Genomic DNA, 20,650 nt, shown 5'->3' with positions numbered 1-20,650 from the left:
CTGCCTGCAATACGAGAGACCTAGGTTCAATCCTGAGTTTGGGAAGATCCCCTGGAGAAGAGAACAGCTACCCACTCCAGTGTTCTGGCCTGGAGAATTCCATGAACTGTATAGTCCATGGGGTTGCAAAGTTGGACATGACTGAGTGACTTTCACTCTTAACTTCTCTCACCAGTCCTTTTTTTTCTTTTTTTACATTTTTTAAATTACTTTATTTTCATTGGAGAATAATTACAATATTGTGATGGTTTTTGCCATATTGTGATGGTTGTGCCATGAGTCGGCCACAGGTATACATGTGTTCCCCACCTTCCTGAGCAACCCCCCACCCTCCTCTTCACACTGCATTTTAAGGATCCTTGAAAGACAGTCTGAGAGATTTGCTCTTTGGACATTGTGGAATTCTTTTCTTTTTTAAAAAAAATTAATTTATTTTAATTGGAAATTACTTTACAATATTGTAATGGTTTTAGCCATACATTGACATGAATCAGCCATGGGTGTACATGTGTTCCCCATCCTGAACCCCCCTCCCACCTGTCTCCCATCCCATCCCTCAGAGTCATCCCAGTGCACCAGCCCTGAGCACCCTGTCTCATGCATTGAACCTGGACTGGCAATCTGTTTCACATATGGTAATATACATGTTTCAATGCTATTCTCTCAGATCATCCCACCCATGATACATATCTCTAACCAGGGACTTATGTACAGAATCTATAAGGAATCCTACTAATCAATAACAAAAAGACAAGTAACGCAACTTTAAAAATGGGCCAAAGACTTGAAAACACATTGCACAAAAGAAGACAGATGAATAGTCACTGACATGAAAAATGCTTAATATCAATATTCATTAGGAAATGCAAATTAAAACCACAGTGAGATACATTTCATACCCACTAGAGTGTTGTTTTTTTTTTTAATGACAGCAAAAGGGCCCTAGGAATCTTTTTTGGAGAGAGGGAAATATTCTAAAATGAGAGTGGTGATGGGTGCACAACTTAACAAATTTACCCCCCAAAATCATTGAACCATACCATCACAATAGGTGGATTTTAAGATATGTAAATTATTCCTCATTAAGCTCATAAGTTACTGATGAAAGTGTTCGCCACATATTACAATTTAAAGACACAAGCTGGGCTTTGCTGGCAGTCCAGTTGTTGAGATTCTGCCTTCCAGTGCAGGGAGCACAGGTTTGATCCCTGCTCAAGGAACTAAGGTCCCACATGCGGCGAGGTGCAGCCAAAAATTCAAAAAAATAAAGACACAAGCATGTAGAGAAATTGTAAACAAATGCTGGAGAATGATAAACATAAAATTCAGGATAGTTTTCACCCCTAGGAAGGAAGGGAGGGGGATAGGAAGTGATAAGGGCAAAGAGGGAACTTCAGAGGTATTTGTAATCTTTTTTTTCCCTGTATTGGGTGATGATACACAGTGTTCATTGTATCTACAGTTTTTATAGCTTACATATAGTCTATAGATTGTTATTTTGTTTCTGTCCTGTAGTTAATAACTGCAACTTCAAATGAATAAAATAAAGCATAAAAGACACTGAAGGTAGACCTGATAAGAACACTTGATACAATAGCACAGTATCCAGTGGGGAGTAAGACACAACCCAACCTAAGAGACTTGCTGACAGCACAGAAGGCAGAGTTGGAAGACAGTCCCCAGAGATGAAAGCCAGTGGGCATTCACACAGACTCATAAGGCAAATGGGTGGAGAATGGGGGACCAGATAGTGAGGAAGAGGATAACAGGTTGGCTGATAACAGATAGTGAGGAAGAGGATAACAGGTTGGCTGAAAGTCATAACTTTTCCACTTTGGGTTCACAAGGGGTTGGGGGAACACAGCACCCCATCTGTCCTTAAAAAAGTAAATATGCATGCATGCCTGCATGCATTCTTTCTTTTTTGCTAACTTAGGCCAGTGTACACCTGAACCTGAAAACCTGGCCAGAAATATGCAGCCCTCATGCCGGCCAGTGGCAGGCCTCATGGCACTAGTCCTGACCTCTCACTGGTGGCTCACAGACTTTCAGAAAGATAGACGCCAACTCTCTACCGCTCTGCAGACACTCTCCCCCTTGTGCCCGGATTACTCTTCCAAGCACAGTGGTTCTTGCAGCTCCACAGGGAGGACCCTGGGAGAGGAACGCTTCAAAGACTCACTGTTTTATGAGCCCTCCCCACCCTTCTCTTTCCTTTCTTCATCTTTCCTTCTTTTTAATCTGCTGTGGTTTGGATCCCCAGTTGCCAAATACATTTTAAAAGATATCGTCTATTCTGAACCACAGTTTTTAGAACATCAATTTCACCACTATTTGGCTCATTTCTTGGCCTCACTTGTCAACAGATTTAAATAATTCTAGATAAAGGAGTTTCTGTGAAAAAAAGTCTCTTCTCTCCCCTGAACCTATTTCTGCTTCATTTCTTTGTTTTGCAGCAGAAAAGTCTCCTTTTGCTCCCTCTCTTTTAAAATTCATAATTCAAAGACCCAAGCCTCTTGGCCATTGGGTGCAAATTTGGCCACATTCTGCTGTATCAGTGATACCCCCTGCAGAACTGGGTACCTCTTTTCCCATACAGAGTTAGTTCCTCCATCACATGAACCCTGGTGTACACTCAACACACCTTCACACATGCATAGACACATGGGCATGCACACAAACACAAGCAACATGCATGCACCTACATGCAAGTGCAGGCATGCCCGTGTGCACACATACTCATTGAGCACCCATGAGAGATTTTCCCATACTTCATGCCTCTGCATCAGTAGCAGTTCCCTCAGGCAGCCATCTTGCAGTTACTTTAACCAATCTTTGTGGAAAGCATACTGCAGACCAAATACAGGTCTAGGCTCCAAGGAAACCACAGTGATGAGTTCCTGCCTTTGTGGAGCTTATATTCTAGAACAGCACCGCCCAGTAGAAGGTCCCTCAATAAGGGCAGTGTCCCGCACTGCTTAATACAGTAGCCACCAGCCAGGTGTGGTTACTGAGCACTTGATGTGTGCAAATGAAAACTGGAGTTTAAATTTTATTTAATTTTAATTAATATGAATTTAAAGAGCCACATGTGGCCAGTAACTGCTATATTAGGAGAAAATGGATAGACACTCTCTCCTGCTTTTTCCTCTTTACTTATTTATATAAGTAAATTTTTAATATTAAAAAGTACTATCTTAAAATCTTCTGCATGACTCTCATCGAAAAGAACACAAATAACAAATGTTGGCAAGGATGTGAAGAAAAGGGAACCCTCATACACTGTTGGTGGGAATGTTAATTGATATAGCCACTGTTGAAAATAGTATGGATGTTTCTCGAAAACTGAAAATAGAACTACCATTGACCCAGCAATTCCACTCCTGAGTATATTTCTTTAAAAAAGCAAAACACTAATTTGAAAAGGTACATGCATCCCAATGTTCATAGCAGCATTATTTCCAGTAGCCCAGATACAGAAGCAACAGATGAATGGATAAAGTTGTGCTACACACACACACACACACACACACACACACACACACACACACACACAATGTAATATTACTCACCCATAAAAATAATGAAATTTTGCCTTTTGCAGCACTATGGAAGACTTGGAAGGTATTATGCTAAAGTGAAATAAGTCAGAGACAAAAAGAAAAACACTGTATAATATCAATTATGTGTGGAATCTAAAATATACAGCAAATCAGTGAAAATCCCAAAAAAGAAGTAGACTCACAGAGAACAAATTAGTAGTTACCAGTGGGAGAGAGAAGGGGGAGAGGCGAGATAGGAGTAAGAAATTAGGAGGTACAAACTATTAAGCATAAAATAAGCTACAAGGATATATTGTACAATGTGGAGAATATAGCTATAATAACTAGAAACAGAGCATAACCTTTAATAATTGTGAATCACTGTGTTGTACACCTGTAATTTATATAATATTATACCGCAACTATACTTCAATTAAAAAGAACTTTGCAGATTAAAAAAACATTTAAGCCCTTTTCAGTACCAAAATGAATTTCAAACCATAAATAAAGCCCATCAAGAAGCTGAAAAAAATTCCTCTGCTGCTCCAGAGAGGAAAGAAGCAGGAGGCCCGTGGGAGGTTTCCAGACGGGAGATGGACATGGCTTACGCAAGGCAGGGAGACGTGGAAGTGGTCTGGTACTGGTTTATTTTGAAGACAGTCAACAGGATTGCTGGTGGATTAATTTGAGGGTGGGGTGAAGAGCATTTTGGCCCAAGTGTGCCATGATAGAGCCATTGGTGGAGATGAAGAACTTGAGAAAGAGGGAGCCCGTGTTTGAAGGGGAAAATCAAGAACCTGATGTTCAGGGACGTCCCCGGTGGTCCAGTGGCTAAGACTCAGCACTACCAATGTAGGGGGCCCTGGGTTCAATCCCTGGTCAGAGAACTAGACCCCACATGCCTCAACTAAAGGTCAGCATGCCACAACTAAGTCTTGGCACAGCCAAATAATTAAATGAATTTTCAAATAAGAGTCTGATGTTCAGCTGAACATGTCAGTTTGGGTATAGTCAGCAAAAAGACATACTTCTCCCTGCTCTGCTGTGTCCATGTCCCGTCCTCAGCAGTGCCTTGCGGGACCCATACCTACTGCTGAGGAAATTGCCCAGCAGGAAAATGCCTTAGAGTGGCCAGGGTTCTGGGTTCACCTGCGGGGGTGGAGGGTGCCCCCTCCCGGGTCCTGCTCAGGTTTGTCACCTGACCCCCTAAGCAGATAAGTGGGCCTCCACGCTCCAGAGGGTTATTCTTGAAAGTAAGTCTGTTAATTCTACCTTGAGACCTCTCTTAAGTGGGACTCAAACCCAGGCCAGGGAGAGGGACAGAAGGGGATATGCCATCTGCATCCCTTCTCTCTGGGTGTCGGCTATCCCTGTTTCAGAACCCATCTCCCCACTCCGGTAGACACACAACGAAAGGCTCTCCTCTACAGAAGTCCATGCCTTCAGACACTCAGCATGGTCCAGCCCATCACTTCCCCTGGTGGGGTTCTAGTAACATATCCTACCTCCTTATAAATTGTTCTTGTTTAGTCAGTAAGTCATGTCCAACTCTTTTCCACCCCATGGACTCTAGCTCGCCAGGCTCCTCTGTCCATGAATTCTCCAGGCAAGAATACTGGAGTGGGTTGCCATTTCCTTCTCCGGGGGATCTTCCCAACCCAGGGACCAAAGCTTCATCTCCTGCATTGGCAGGTGGATTCTTTACCACTAAGCCACCTGGGAAGCCCCAAATTGCTCCTGCACTCCTAAATTAATATTTGTTTAATGAAATTCCAGTCAACATTCTAACAGAATTTTATTTTGCAGATGATTCTGATTTATGAGAACTGATTTATGTTAATAGGTGATCAGAAAAAACCCAGAATTGTTTGACAAATAAAGAACGATAAAGAGGAACTACCTGATACTGAAACATTCTCTAATCTATGGGGAAAAAAAATTTAAGTGAAGCATAAGTGGAAGCCTCAATAGCTAGATAAGAGATACAGAGCAGATATAATCGAGAAATGCCCTATAAAAATTTAACGTATGACCAGGGTGGTTTCACAGATTAGTGAGAAAAAAAAAAACACAAAAAACACTATACATGCTACTAAGATAATTGATAACTTTCTAGAAAAATGGTTAGAATTGTATCTCATAGCTTACCCCAAGATCAGTTCAAGTCCGGATGAGTTAAATGTAAAAAATAAAGCCAAAACACTCTAAGAAAACATAGAATAATAGGTCTCAGCTATCAAAGCAGGGAACCACTTTCTAAAATCACTGTGAAAAAGTTGGATAAATTTGCCAGCTAAAAATTAAAAATTCTCTACCTGTAAAACATGAAAAATAACCATAAGCAAAACTAAAAGGTAAATGACAGACGGGGGAAATTTGCAACAAACACAGAAAAGTACTAATATTTTTATTATGGCGGTAACTCTTGTAAATTAATAATCAAACCACTGGGCATCACAATACAAAAATGGCATAAATCCACAATTCACAAAATACAAATGGCAGGTGAATCTTTGAAAACTGTTCATCCCTATTAGCAATCAAGAGAAGCACCAAAGCATATTAAAACAGTTTTCCCATATCTAACTGGCAGGGCTTTTAGTGGTAATACTTCATGTAATCTCAGTGGTGATTCAGGCACTCATTCACTGCCGGAGAAAAGGCCAAATGGAGCAAAAACTTGGCAATAAGAGTCAAGAGAATTTAAAATGTTGACATCCTTGGACCCAGTGCTTTTATTTCTAAGCATTCATCCAAAGCTTGTTATCAGAAGTAAGGACTAAGGATGTTGACTGCAGCTTTGTCAAGAAGAGTCAGAAATTAGGAATAAAAGTCCAAAGGCAAATACATCATGTGTGGTGTATCCCTAAAATGTAATATCATGCTTTAATCATCCTTTGGTCAATGTTTGTGAAAATGGGAAATGTTCAAGGGAAATGAAGGAACTGTGATATCTGGGATGATGTTTTTCTTTATTATACTTTGATGCGTTTTCTGTAGTGATACTCCTTTTATGATAAGAAACGAAAACATTCATATCCATTTTCTAATGCCCGTGTACATGCCACTTGCCAGCCCCAGATAAACATCTTGTTTCTGATGTCCCATCCATAAAAGTGACTTGCGAACCCAGCCAGCACTTCACCGGCAGGGTTCCCCCCGCCACCCTACCCACCACTTCATAAAATCACAGCACCTTTGTTGCTTTTCTGTACCCGTTGGTCTCTAAACATGAATGAATGCCCTGCATCTTCATATGTTTGTTTTGGGCTGCCCACTGTCCTTCCCAGAGAACGGAAGAGAAGAAAGTGACCCTTCATTTTTACGTGCAGCTGCTCTCACGCCATCTGTGCTTACCTGGGTGTTTGCGTTGGGTGCCAGTTGGGATGGGTCACGGGAGCAACTTGGAAAGTATCACTAGTTTCTTTTGTCTTTTTGAGGAAACTGACACTGTCTTTGTTTTTGTCCCATAGGTATGATGCTGCCTCTTGCGTTCTGCTGTTGGAACAGTTAGTTTTCTGTGCCGAAATCATTTCGGGAAACTCAAGCACTAGATTTCAGCGTTCAAGGGAAGCCAAAGCCATTGGAGGGGGCAGTAAAGCCAAAACCCTTTTATCTGAGTAGTTCCAAAAATTTCACTGCCCCTTCCCCATCCACCCCCATCCCCCAAGTAAGCCATTGCACACAGACAGGCAGCATGGCAAGCAAACGGAAATCCACCACCCCGTGCATGGTTCGGACATCACAAGTGGTAGAACAAGATGTGCCCGAGGAAGCAGACAGGGCCAAAGAGAAAGGAGCTGGCATGCCACAGCCTGAAACAGCCAAGGACACGTGGGCAGCGGAACCTGAAAACTCTTCCAAAGAAAATGAAGTGATAGAGGTGAAATCTACAGGGGAAAACCAATCCAAAAAGCTCCAAGGTGGTTATGAATGCAAATACTGCCCCTACTCCACGCAGAACCTGAACGAGTTCACGGAGCACGTTGACATGCAACACCCCAATGTGATCCTCAACCCCCTCTACGTGTGTGCCGAATGTAACTTCACAACCAAAAAGTACGACTCCTTGTCTGACCACAACTCCAAGTTCCATCCCGGGGAGACCAACTTCAAGCTGAAGCTCATCAAGCGCAATAATCAGACCGTCTTGGAACAGTCCATTGACGCCACCACCCACATCGTGTCCATCACCGCCAGCGGCCCCGGAAGCGGGGATGGCGGCCCCGGAAGCGGGGATGGCGACCCCGGGATCTCAGTGAGTAAAACCCCCATCATGAAGCCAGGGAAACCAAAAGCCGATGCCAAGAAGGTGCCCAAGAAGCCGGAGGAGGCCACCCCCGAGAACCACGTGGAAGGGACCGCCCGCCTGGTGACGGATGCCGCTGAGATCCTCTCGAGACTCGGGGGCGTGGAGCTCCTTCAGGACTCGCTAGGACACGTCATGCCTTCTGTCCAGCTCCCACCAAATATCAACCTTGTCCCCAAGGTCCCCGTCCCACTGAACACTACCAAATACAACTCTGCCCTGGATACCAATGCCACCATGATCAACTCCTTCAACAAGTTCCCCTACCCGACCCAGGCAGAGCTGTCCTGGCTGACGGCAGCTTCCAAACACCCAGAAGAGCACATCAGAATCTGGTTTGCCACCCAGCGATTAAAGCACGGCATCAGCTGGTCCCCAGAGGAGGTGGAGGAGGCCCGGAAGAAGATGTTCAACGGCACCATCCAGTCCGTCCCCCCGACGATCACTGTGCTGCCTGCCCAGTTGGCCCCCACGAAGATGTCACAGCCCATCCTCCAGACGGCTCTCCCATGCCAGATCCTCGGCCAGACCAGCCTGGTGCTGACTCAGGTGACCAGCGGGCCAGCGACCGTCTCCTGCTCCCCCATCACACTCGCCGTGGCTGGAGTGACCAACCACGGGCAGAAAAGACCTCTGGTGACTCCCCAGGCTGCCCCCGAGCCCAAGCGCCCCCACGTCGCTCAAGTGCCAGAGCCCCCACCCAAGGTGGCCAACCCCTCGCTGACCCCAGCCAGCGACCGCAAGAAGACCAAGGAGCAGATAGCGCACCTGAAGGCGAGCTTCCTGCAGAGCCAGTTCCCCGACGACGCTGAGGTCTACCGGCTCATCGAGGTGACCGGCCTCGCCAGGAGCGAGATCAAGAAGTGGTTCAGCGACCACCGGTACCGGTGTCAGCGGGGAATTGTCCACATCACCAGCGAATCCCTCGCCAAAGACCAGCTGGCCCTTGCTGCCTCCCGCCACGGCCGCACATACCATGCATACCCAGACTTCACCCCACAGAAGTTCAAAGAGAAAACCCAAGGTCAGGTGAAGATCCTGGAAGACAGCTTTCTGAAAAGCTCTTTCCCGACCCAAGCAGAACTGGACAGGCTGCGGGTGGAGACGAAGCTGAGCCGGAGAGAGATCGACTCCTGGTTCTCAGAGAGGCGCAAGCTTCGGGACAGCATGGAGCAGGCCGTCCTGGATTCCATGGGGTCTGGCAAGAAAGGGCCAGAAGTGGCGGCCCCCAACGGTGCTCTGTCCCGACTTGACCAGCTCTCCAGTGCCCAGCTGGCCAGCTCTCTGCCCAGCCCCTCACCAGCGATTACAAAAAGTCAAGAACAGGTTCATCTCCTGAGGAGCACGTTCGCCCGAACCCAGTGGCCGACCCCGCAGGAGTATGACCAGCTGGCGGCCAAGACCGGCCTGGTGCGAACTGAAATCGTGCGCTGGTTCAAGGAGAACAGATGCTTGCTCAAAACTGGAACCTTGAAGTGGCTAGAGCAGTACCAGCCGCAGCACGTGGTGGACGATCACGGCTACGACGCCCCATTGAGGAAAGTGGTCAAGACCGTCATCACCGAGAACCCGAAGAACGGGAGCGAGGGGGGTCATCAGTACTACAAGGACCCCAAAAAGCTCTGTGACGAGGACCTGGAGAAGCCGGGACCCAGAGGGAAGGCAGGTGGCAACCAGGTGAAAGACAATTTGCCGGCAAAGCCCTCGGAGGCCACGTCGGACCGGTCAGAGGGCAACAGCAGAGATGGCCAAGCCAGCGACGAGAACGAGGAGTCAGGCGTCGTGGATTGGGTGGAGGTGACGGTCGGAGAGGAGGACGCCGCCTCCGACAGGTCGGACAGCTGGAGTCAGACAGCAGCAGAAGGCGCAGGGGAGCTGGCCGACTCGGACTCGGACAGCGGCCCGGCGGAGCCTGGCCAGGCCTAGACAGGTAACGCCACCTGTTCCCCGGGGAGCCGGGGCGGGGGGCTGGGCTTCCTTCTGTCTATTGACTGTGTCAATATAGTCATCAGGTACAGAGCTGTTGACGCAGATGATGTGTTCACCTCTCAAGCTCTTTTAAAACAAAGGAAGAAAAACAGGTTGGCAGATTTTACGTCCTTATTTACAAGGCGGTGCCCAAGTGGCGCTAGTGGTAAAGAACCTGCCTGATAATGCAGGAGACAAGAGATGTGGGTTTGATCTCTAGGTTAGGAAGATCCCCTCGAGGAGGGCATGGCAACTCGTTCCAGTATTCTTGCCTGGAGAATCCCATGGACAGAGGATCCTGGCAGGCTGCAGTCCATAGGGTCGTGCAGAGTCAGACAAGACTGAAGTGACTTAGCACACACACAGGCATGCTGGTTGTTGGAAACATCACTGCCTGTGGCCTTTGGGCATCTGTCCATTCTAAAGTCTGGTAACAAGGTAATACGACACAAGGCCTGTTTTGTGTTCACTGCTATCAGAAACAAACATGAAATGATACGTCTTTTCTTTTTCTTTTTGGATATTTTTTTAAGAGTTAAGTGTCCAAGTTTACTGAAGAAAAACGTGTGTTTCCTCTAACCTGGAAGGTTTTGAAAGCCCCTGGTGTTTGTGTTGCAGTGGCTAAAGGCAGGTGCCCCCGTGTGTGTCTGATTAAGTAACCTTGCTTGTTGCTGCGCTGACGGGGTCCCCAGAACCCCTTCAAATCTGGACTAGACTGGTATAAATTAGGTCTGTGGAGCCACAGAAGCCTGGGTAGGGAGGTTACCATGGTTACTAATGGCCATGTCATCCACATAATGGGACGTGCCACCGAGCCCTTAGTGTGTGCGCTTCACCAGAGGTCTGTGCAAATCAGAACCTGCGTTAAGTTTAGAAAAGGGGCGGGGGGTGGTGGGGAGGAATAGTGGCAGGGAGGATAAGGAGGGAAAGTCCTACCTTGGCCAAAGCCAGTGTGTGCCAAGGGCAGCTTAGGACCAGCATGGAGATACACAATTTACAGTCTGCCTGGGCTGACTTCTCCAGAGGGCACTTAAAAAGCAGCAGAGACCGCCCCCCACCCCCGGCCCCACCATGTCATCTTTAAACAGAATGAAAGGTAGAACCTCCAGAATGATGGATAAGGTCCCCAAGAGAGCCTTGGAGAGTACCATACCTCTTTATTTATGAACTCAGACAGCTTTGGCCAGCCACGTCACTCATTAGTTCATTTATCCCATCATAAAACGAGGCACCTGGCAAGTAAAGTCCTCTGGAAACCTTATTTTAGCCGGTCCCTTCAGCTCTTAGAAGAGCAATTTAATGAGAAGCCAAGCACAGAATGCCATCATGTCATTTCTTTCTCCTTCAACTTTTCAGGAGGAAGTGGTAATATGTTGGGGGTGAGGAAAGGGGGCTGGTGATAGGAAGGGGTTAAAGGGCATCATCCATGGTGCCACCTCCCCTTTCTCCCTCTGGCCATTTTCTTGCCTCTTACAAGACCCTGCTGGGACTGCCCTGGTGGTCCAGTGATTTAAGCCTCCACACTCCCAGTGCAGGTGGCCCAGGTCCGATCCCTGATTAGGAAACTAGATCCCACATGCCACAACTAAGAGCCTGCACAGCGCAACCAAGACCCATCACAGCCAAATTAAAACATAATAATAAAATAACAAATTTAAATTTAAAAAAAGATCCTACCAGTCCAGTTCTTATCTCCCATATTAAAATGAAGAAGCAATATTTTTTTTTTTGTCCAATCAGATTCTGTGTGAACGCTTCTAGTTTGCCCTAGATTTCTTCTGGTGCATAAACATGTCTACATGATGCCTTTTTCCTCCTACCACATAGTAGACAGCTGGGTTCAATTCAACTTAACAGATACATTCTGAGCACCTGCTGTGTGTGGAAAACTGTGCTAGGTGCTAGAGACAGCAGGGTGACAAAGACAGAGCTCTCGTTCCCCTGGAGCTTCCTCAACCAACAACAGAGGAAATTGCTCTTTCTTTTATTCGCCAGGGTGTTCCATCATATGATGGAGACGTGCACGGCTGTGGGGGAGCACAAGGAGGGGCACCCAGGCTGAGGGTCAGGGAAGGCTTCCTGGAGGAAGGAACAGCTGACTCAGCTGATTAGGAAGGAATTAGCCCAGTGCACAGACAAGGAGAAGGGCTTCCCAGGAGGTGCAGTTGGTAAAGAATCTGCCTGCCAATGCCAGAGACGAAAGACATGCGGGTTTGATCCCTCAGTGAGGAATATCCCCTGCAGGAGGAAATGGCAACCCATTCCAGTATTCTTGCCAGAGAAATCCCATGGACAGAGGAGGCTGGTGGACTACAGTCCATGGGGCCGCAAAGAGTCAGACACGACGGAGCGACAGAGTGGCAGCAGGAACTAGCCATCTCCCTGAAAAGAACAGGAACACACAGGAACCTCTTCTTACTTATGGCGAACGCCACAGGAGTGTGCTAGAAAATATCCCTAAACAAGACGCTAAGATCTACTCAACACTGAAACGATCCACTCAACACCTGGTATCCCTAATGGGCCTCCTGATATTTTTCAGACACCACTGTTTTAAGAAAGGGGCCTCGATCTGTGCTGCTGACGGTACCTGAAAATTCTCCAGACAAGGCACCCCTTCAAGGAAGCTTTCAACCTCAAAGGGGGAAAAAAAACTCTCCAAAATTACTTCACAGCTTTTATGAACCAAACACAGAGGTCTCTTGAAATTCATAAATATTCAGTGATGTCTTTATTTAAACACATATTTATCTAGGAACCTGCAGTTGAGTGCAATTGCCACACATATAATCCTAGAAATAATGCATGGTTTTGATTTCATTAAAAATAAAAATAAAAACTTGGGTAAGCAGCTGAGAACTGATTCTAGGATGGGATTTCCTCTATGGGAGTGAGCGTCCGCCCCACCACCACCACCCCGCCCCCAGCCAGTTCCTCAGGCTGAAGCTTGGCAAGGCTCAGGACAGTGTCTGACTGTCCAGGCTCACCTGGCCCTGAGATTAGACACAAAGATAAGGAGTCCTTCCCAAGCCGTGACTGGGGTCACCTTAATTCAGTCTCTGGGTCCATCCGTTATCAAGCCATTCGTTGAGAGACCTGTCCCCATAAGAAGCCCGAAAAGAAACTCCTTTCCTAAAAATGAGTCGAAATACTTAAGCCAAAGATTGTCAGACGTATGCCTTGATGTTTGGCCAGACAGAGTAGCCCAGCTCTACTACCATGAAGATTTTCTGTTTATTTGTGTATGCTGTGTGCTCAGCATTCTTGCCAGCACATCTACTAAGTCACTTAAACTTCATGACAACCCTCTGAGAGAGGTATGGCTCTTTCCTCATTTTCTGTCATGCTATGTCGCTTCAGTCGTGTCTGACTCTTCATGACCCCATGGACTGTAGCCCACCAGGCTCCTCTGTCCATTGGATTCTCCAGGCAAGAATACTGGAGTGGGTTACCATTTCCTTCTCCAGGGGATTTTCCCGACCCAGGGATCGAACCCACGTCTCTTATATCCCCTGCATTGGCAGGCAGGCTCTTTACCACTAGCGCCACCTGGGAAGCCCAAGTTTCACTCAGTTGTATCTGACTCTTTGCAATCCCATGGGCTGTAGCCCGCCAGGTTCCTCTATCCATGGAATTCTCCAGGCATGAATACTGGAGTGGGTAGCCATTCTCTTCTCCGGGGATCTTCCCAACCTAGGGATCAAACCCTGGTCTCCCACATTGCAGGCAGATTCTTTATTGTCTGAGCCACCAGGGAAGCCCATTTTACAGGAGGCCAAACTAAGGCTCAGAAATGCTTGCCCTGGTTTCCTCAGCTAGTGACTGGTGGAGCCTGGAGACCCCCTTCTCACACGTCAGTTCAGTGCCTGACCCACCACCTCACCAAAGTGCACCACCATCACCGCCCAGGCTAGACCAGCAGGCTGTGGTCATGTCTTCATTCTGTACGGAACTGAACACTAGTACACAGCGGTTCATTCACTACTTTGCTGCCTCCTGATTTCTGCCAATTTCCATCTCCTGAGAATTAAGGACAGCTTTGGGAAAGAGGTAAATTCTGTGAAAATGTCAGAAAAAAATTATTTTCCATAATTCAACTTGCTTAAAATATTCAGGGCTGCCAAGTCTTAGAGCCTAGCTACAATTTAGAATCCAGGATATGTATACCCCTATAATCTGTTCAGATTAGCCATCTAAATACAGATGTGTGAACGGATGGATGGAGAAGTGAAAATTTGTAATTAACTCTTTCCCTGTCTCTCCTCTACCAGATCCTTGAAGGCAGGCACCATTCCCAATTAATCCCTGAATCCCCCAGCGCCTGATTCAGAACAGATGCTCTACAGTGGGTTATTGAACCAACCTGAGAATTACTAGAGAGAGTTGGCTTCCAGTTATCCAGGATCTGGTATTTCAGTCCTCCACTTCTCCTCATCACTCACTAGTCCCATCAGATGACAGCCATCAGGGGAGAGGAATTGGGGACAGTTTGCTTTCCGTGTGTGAGCAGCTTGAGGGAAAGGTCTATTGGAGAATCAATCACTAGCTATTTACTGAGTGATGCTTCTCATGGACTGTACATTAGCCTCACTTCCCTGGTACCTCATGGAGAGTTAACTGCTATCACTTCCTTTTATCTAATTCCAGAGCTTCTCACACTAGGAATTTGCCCTGCACTTTAGGCAGCTTGTAGCAACTTAAGAACATAATGAAATCAAAGCCTCCCATTTTTCAGAGGAAGGATGCTGGCCCCAAGGAGGAGAAATAACTAGCCCAGAGACGCTCACAGTAAGTGCCTTGGCTCATTCATCCATCAGTGTGGAAAGCCTGCAGTGCCAGGCTCTGGAAGGCTGCGGCACTCAGCATGTCCCTGCCCTCATGGAGCCCATGTGCTGTGTGCTATGTCATTTCAGTCGTGTCCAACTCTTTGCAACCCTATGGACTGTAGCCTGCCAGGCTCCTCTGTCCATGGCATTCTCCAGGCAAGAATACCGGAATGGGTTCCACGCCCTCCTCCAGAGAATCTTCCTGACCCAGGGATCGAACCCACGTCTCTTACATCTTCTGCATTAGCAGGCAGATTCTTTACCACTAGTGAGTGCCACCTGGGAAGCCCCAGAGCCCATAGTCTTTGACCAAATAATCTTCCATCAAACAAAAAGGAAATGCTGCCAGGTAACAAGAGTTTTTTTAAGGAAAGGTACATGGAACTGTGAGACTATAGAGCAATTAGGCCTGATTTAAGGGGTTGGGCAAGGTTTCTCTGAACAAGTGGATGAATTGAAATCCAGAAGGTTAAGTAGGAGTTGGCTGGGCAGAGAGGAGAAGCAGTCCAGGCAGAAGAGAAAACAGACTTGAAGACAACATATCCCTGAGACAGGGGAACTTGGTGCACCAAGGAGCCTGAAAGGTGGCTACTGTGGCTATGGCTTGCCTGAGTTCACACTTCAAAGAAGTGCAGGAGTGAAAAATGGAATGCTAGGTGGGCTCACACATCATCAAGTTATACCCTGAAGCTCCTCTCACTCACCAATAAAGACTATATGTGATTCTGTGTGTATGACCCAGCAGGCAAAGTTTGAGACCCTCTGTAATCCTTAAGGAAGGAGCAAAAGGAAAGTCATCGGGCTTCCCTGGTGGCTCAGTGGTAAAGAATCCACCTGCCAATGCAGGGGACACAGGTTCAATCCCTGGTCTGGAAAGATCCCACATGCTGCAGAGCAACTAAGCGCCATGCACCAGACCTATTGAGCCTGTACTCTAAAGGCCACGTGCCACAACTACTGAAGCCGGCGGCCCTAAGGCCCATGCTTTGCAGCAAGAGAAGCCGCCGCAATAAGAAGCCTGAGCACCGCAAGTAGAGAGTAGCCCCCATTCACCACAACTGCAGAAGGTCCGCGTGCAGCAATGAAGACCCAGTGCAACCATAAATAAATAAAGTAAATCTTTTTTTAAAAAAAAAAGAAAGTCATCTTGCAGGTGTCTAGATGTTGTTGAGAACTTTCTTCCCTGGTGGTAAATGGAAGATGGATGGTAGAAAATTCTAGAATACCCACATGCCTATACATTCTATTCCTTTTTATGATTAAAGTTTCTGCAGCTTTAATACTCACTGTATTAGTCAACTAGGGCTGCCAAAATAGCAGAGCATGGACTGAGCAGCTTAAAGAACAGAAATCTACTTTCTCACAGTTCTGGAGGCTAAAAGTTCAAGATCAAGGTGCCGGCAAGGTTAGTCCCTGACATGACCACTCTCCTTGGCTTGCAGACGGCCACCTTCTTTGTCCTCACATGCCTTTCCTTTGTGCATCTACCCTCCTGCTATCTCTTCCTCATCTTATAAGGATACCCGTCCTGTTGGATTGGAGCTCTACCCTTATGACTTCCTTTAACCTTCATTACCTGCCAACATAGAAGATGTAAGAGACAGGGGTTCAATCCCTGAGAAGATCCCCTGGAGGAGGAAATGGTAACCCATTCCAGTATTCTTGCCTGAAGAATCCCATGGACACAGGAGCCTGGCTGGCCGTAGTCCAGAGGGTCGCAAAGAGTTGGACACAACTGAGGTGACTTAGCACAGCATGTACACACCTCCTTAAAGGCCCTGTATCTTCAGATACAGTCACCCTGGGGATTAGAGTTCAGCATAGAACTTGGGGTAGGACACAGTTCAGTCCACAGCACTTACCAGTAGACTTGTCTGTTGTTATCAGGACCAAGTGAGATAATATAAGTGAAAGCCCCAAAAATAGGGGTGTGGCCTTGCCATCAGCACCTGCTCAATGGACACAACTCAGAAATTGCATAGTCTTCCGCATGTGAAGAACTTGGCCATCTTGCCTTTCCAAATTGACTGTTTCGGTTGGGGCCCCGCTAATACAAGCCCATGCTTTGGGGTGTTCATGGCACCTGCATCTCAAGGTGGGGATAGGGGGCAGAGGCAACAAGGGGTTTCATTTGCTGAGCACTTACTATGCCAGGCACTGCTCAAGCACTTTATGTGTGTTAACTGAACAACTCTCCACAGACATTATTTTCATCATCTGATGAGAATGAGCCACAGAAAAGTAACTGGCCCAAAGTCACTGAGCTAGAAAACAGTGGAGCTGGAATTCAAACCCAAACTTGTAACCATGTTCAGAGTCTGCCTGGTGAGTTTAAAATAGGATTCCAAGGAATTTCCCTGGTGGTCCAGTGGTTAAGAATTTACTGTCCAATGTTGGGGACTCAAATTCAATCCCTGGTCAAGGAACTAAGATACCACATGGTGTAGGACAGCTAAGCTCACATGCCACAACGAGAGGAGCCCCCTTGTGCTTCATCAAAAAGATGCAGTGCAGCCACACAAAAAAATTAATGCATAAATAAAATATAATTCCATTTGCTCAGATTCTTTTGAGTTCCACAGGATAATATCCACTGATGGAAAAGGAGCAGGAAGACCCAGTGGCCCCTGATTCCTTCTGCCTTTGAACATCTCCAAAAGCAGGGAGATCTACCTGGTGTACAAGCCTGTGCAAGGTGCCCAGGAGGTCCCCAAACTGCTTCAGAGAAACAGCCTTAGCCAGACGTCCAGAGTTGACCAAGGCTGAATGTGGGGTCAGTTTGGGATAGTGTGAAATTTCCCGCATCCACTGGGAAATGACTTATTCTTTTTCCTTGTCACCCATGCCCCCTCCCAGTAAAAGAAAGTTGGACTCAGAAATGTTATTGAGCTAACCAATCACAGCCACACTGCTTGTGTTTCTGTCTCAGGGACTGTGGTGTTCTCTCTCAAGTCCACAGGGCCCAGGGGAAAGCCCTACAGGGAAAATTAAGGAGAAACAGGAACAGAAAAGTTGGCACATGGGAAAAGAATTCTAATTGTTTCATGCTTCCCCAGAGGCAGAGTAATAAGGAAAGCGATTTTGCTAAAGAATTAGATAGTGCTTTTGAACATTCCAAGGTGTCCCCAGGATAGAAAGGGACAGCTGTGGGAGGCAGTGGCTCCCCCCATCTTGGGCAGTGTTCAGGGAGAAGTGCGACATCCACTCGGTGGAGATGTTTGAAGAGTGGCCACAAGGAAAGGGGCCCAGTGACCTTGCAGTTTCCCCCACAGCTGCAGTCTGATGCCCTGGGACTAAGTGACCCATCAAGCCATTGGTTCTCTGCAGGGGCGAGTGTCCCTGACCAAGTGAAAAGACTCCAGATAGTATCCCAGGGACTCAGCAAGAGGCCACATAAGTAAAGATCACTGTTGTTCAGTCACTGAGTGGTGTCCAGCTCTTTGCAGCCCCGTGGACTGCAGCATGCCAGGCTTCCCTGTCCTTCACTGTCCTCCTGGAGTTTGTTCAAACTCACGTCCATTAAGTTGGTGATACCATCCAACCATCTCATCCTCTGCTGCCCCCTTCTCCTCCTGCCCACTCTTTAAAAAATCAACAAAAAATGAAATGTGAACTTGTCACCGATCTTGTCTAAGCAGCCACCTCTAACAGTACTGTGCTCTCTCCCTGTGTTTCATTCATTAACCGGCATTTGAGTATCCTCCGTGAGCCAGACGCAGTGGCGGGAGAGATGGGGGTGGGGCACGGGGTAGCAGTGAGCACTGTGGATGTACGACTCATCAGGCAATCTGAAGGCGTCGTGATGACAGCTGTGCTGTGCAAGCCCCGGCAAGGGAACATTTAACAAGGTGAACTGAGCGTGGCTGGGAGCAGGGCCTTCTGGGGAAGCGGCCTGCCCAAGGAGCAAGGCCACAGGGCTGGGCTGTGTGCCCTCTGTGTCCAGTATCTTCCCAGCCTCACTCTGAGAGTGCTGCCAGCTCCCACAGCCCAGCTCCTGCCCACCATGACACACCCTGGGAGAGGTCAAATGAGAACTGAAGCCCATTGGTTCCAAGAGCTGGGCCCAGAGCCATCCACAGACATCTGGGAACACTGCAAAAACCAAAAAACTGACTTTGTCTCCCCTTTTCCAGGTCACCCTTTGGCCTTCCAATCTGGTTTTTGTGGCTTTTTAAATGGTCTTGTTCAGCATTTATTTTTCTTTATTTATACATAGTTGGAGGATTATACATGTTCATACCCATAAGATAGGGAAAAACACATTGTCATAAAAGAAATGAAATACAATTCAAAGAAATAGAACAACATCCCATGCTCTTGGATTGGAAGAATATTGTTAAAATAACCACACTACTCAAAGCAATCTACAGATTTAATGTAATCTGTCAAAATATTCATGACATTTTTCACAGAACTAGAACAAATAATCCTAAAAGTTATACAGAACCACAAAAGACTCAGAATGGCCAAAGCAATCCTCAGTTCAGTCGCTCAGTCATATCTGACTCTTTGTAACCCCATGGACTGCAGAATGCAAGGCTTCCCTGTCCATCACCAACTCCCGGAGCCTGCTCAAACTCATGTCCATCGAATCAGTGATGCCATCCAACCATCTACTCCTCTGTCGTCCCCTTCTCCTCCTGCCTTCAATCTTGTACAGCATCAGTGTCTTTTCCAATGAGTCAGTTCTTTGCATCAGGTGGCCAAAGTATTGGAGTTTCAACTTCAGCATAGGGGGACAAAAAAAACAAAGCTGAAGGCATAACCGTCCCAGACTTCAGACTATACTATTGATACAAAGCTAAATAATCAAAACAGCATGGTATTGACACAAAAACAGACACACAGATCAATGGCACAGAATAGCCCAGAGATAAACTCACACATCTATACTCAATTCATCTTTGACAGAGGAGGCAAAACTAGGCAATGGAGAAAAGACAGTTTGTTCAGCAAGTGGTATTACAAAAGCTGGACAACTGCATGTAAATCAATGAAGTTAGAACATACCCTCATACCATACACAAAAATATATTCAAATGGTTTAGAAATCTAAATGTAAGATATGACACTGTAAAACTCATAAAAGGCAGTATGGGCAAAATATTCTCAGACATAAATCGTAGTAATATTTTCTTAGTTTCCCAAGGCAAAAGACATAACAGCAAAAATAAATAAATGGAACCTAATCAAACTTAAAAGCTCTTGCACAGCAAAGGAAACTGTCAACAAAACTAAAAGGGAACCTCCTGAATGAGAAAAAAATATTTGCTGATTGTACAATCAACAAGGGGTTAATATCCAAAATATACAAGCAGCTCATACAACTCAATATCAAGAAAACAACCCCACTGAAAAATGGGCAGAAGACCTAAACAGACATTCCTCTAAAAAAGTCACAGAAATGGCCAACAGGCACATGAAAAGATGCTCAGAATGCAAATCAAAACCACAATGAGGTAACATATCTGTCAGAATGGCTATCATGAAGAAGTCTACAAATAATAAATACTGAAGAGGATGTGGAGAAAAGACAGCCCTCCAACACTGTTGGTAGGAATGCAAATTGGTATGTAAATATGATGGAAAACAATAAAGATATTCCTTAAAAATCTAAAAATAAAACTACCATATGATCCAGCAGTCCCACTCTGGAAAAGATGGAAACGCTAAAAGATACATGCACCCCCAACATTCACAGAAGCACTATTTGCAATAGCTAAGACACATAAACAACCCAAGTGCCCAGCAACAGACAACTGGCTTAAGAAAATGTGGCATATATATATATATATATATATATATATATATATATGTATATAACTCAGCCATAAAAAGAATGAAATATTGCCATTTGCAACAACAAGGATGAACCTAAAGAATATTAGTGAAGTCAGACAGAAAAATAGTACATGATATCACTTATATGTGAAATCTAAAAAATAACACAAATTAATCTATATAAAAAACAAACATCACAGACACAGAAAATAAGCTCATAGTTA

General features: G+C 46.1%; 1 protein-coding gene across 1 annotated transcript in view; it reads left to right on the top strand.

The window, feature by feature from the left end:
* The first annotated feature begins 7,239 nt into the window (after nucleotides 1-7,239).
* ZHX2 (zinc fingers and homeoboxes 2) overlaps nucleotides 7,240-20,650 on the top strand; it is an 18,239-nt gene continuing 4,828 nt past the window's right edge. Inside the window, exon 1 of the mRNA XM_068983853.1 lies at nucleotides 7,240-9,781. Within this exon, the coding sequence (XP_068839954.1) occupies nucleotides 7,240-9,777 (2,538 nt within the window). The 3' untranslated portion in view covers nucleotides 9,778-9,781. The remainder of the gene's footprint in view (nucleotides 9,782-20,650) is intronic.

The sequence above is a fragment of the Capricornis sumatraensis genome, chromosome 11 (genome assembly GCF_032405125.1).
Source record: "Capricornis sumatraensis isolate serow.1 chromosome 11, serow.2, whole genome shotgun sequence".
In the NCBI taxonomy this organism is placed as follows: Eukaryota; Metazoa; Chordata; class Mammalia; order Artiodactyla; family Bovidae; genus Capricornis; species Capricornis sumatraensis.
This window is presented reverse-complemented; position numbering and strand designations above follow the sequence as displayed.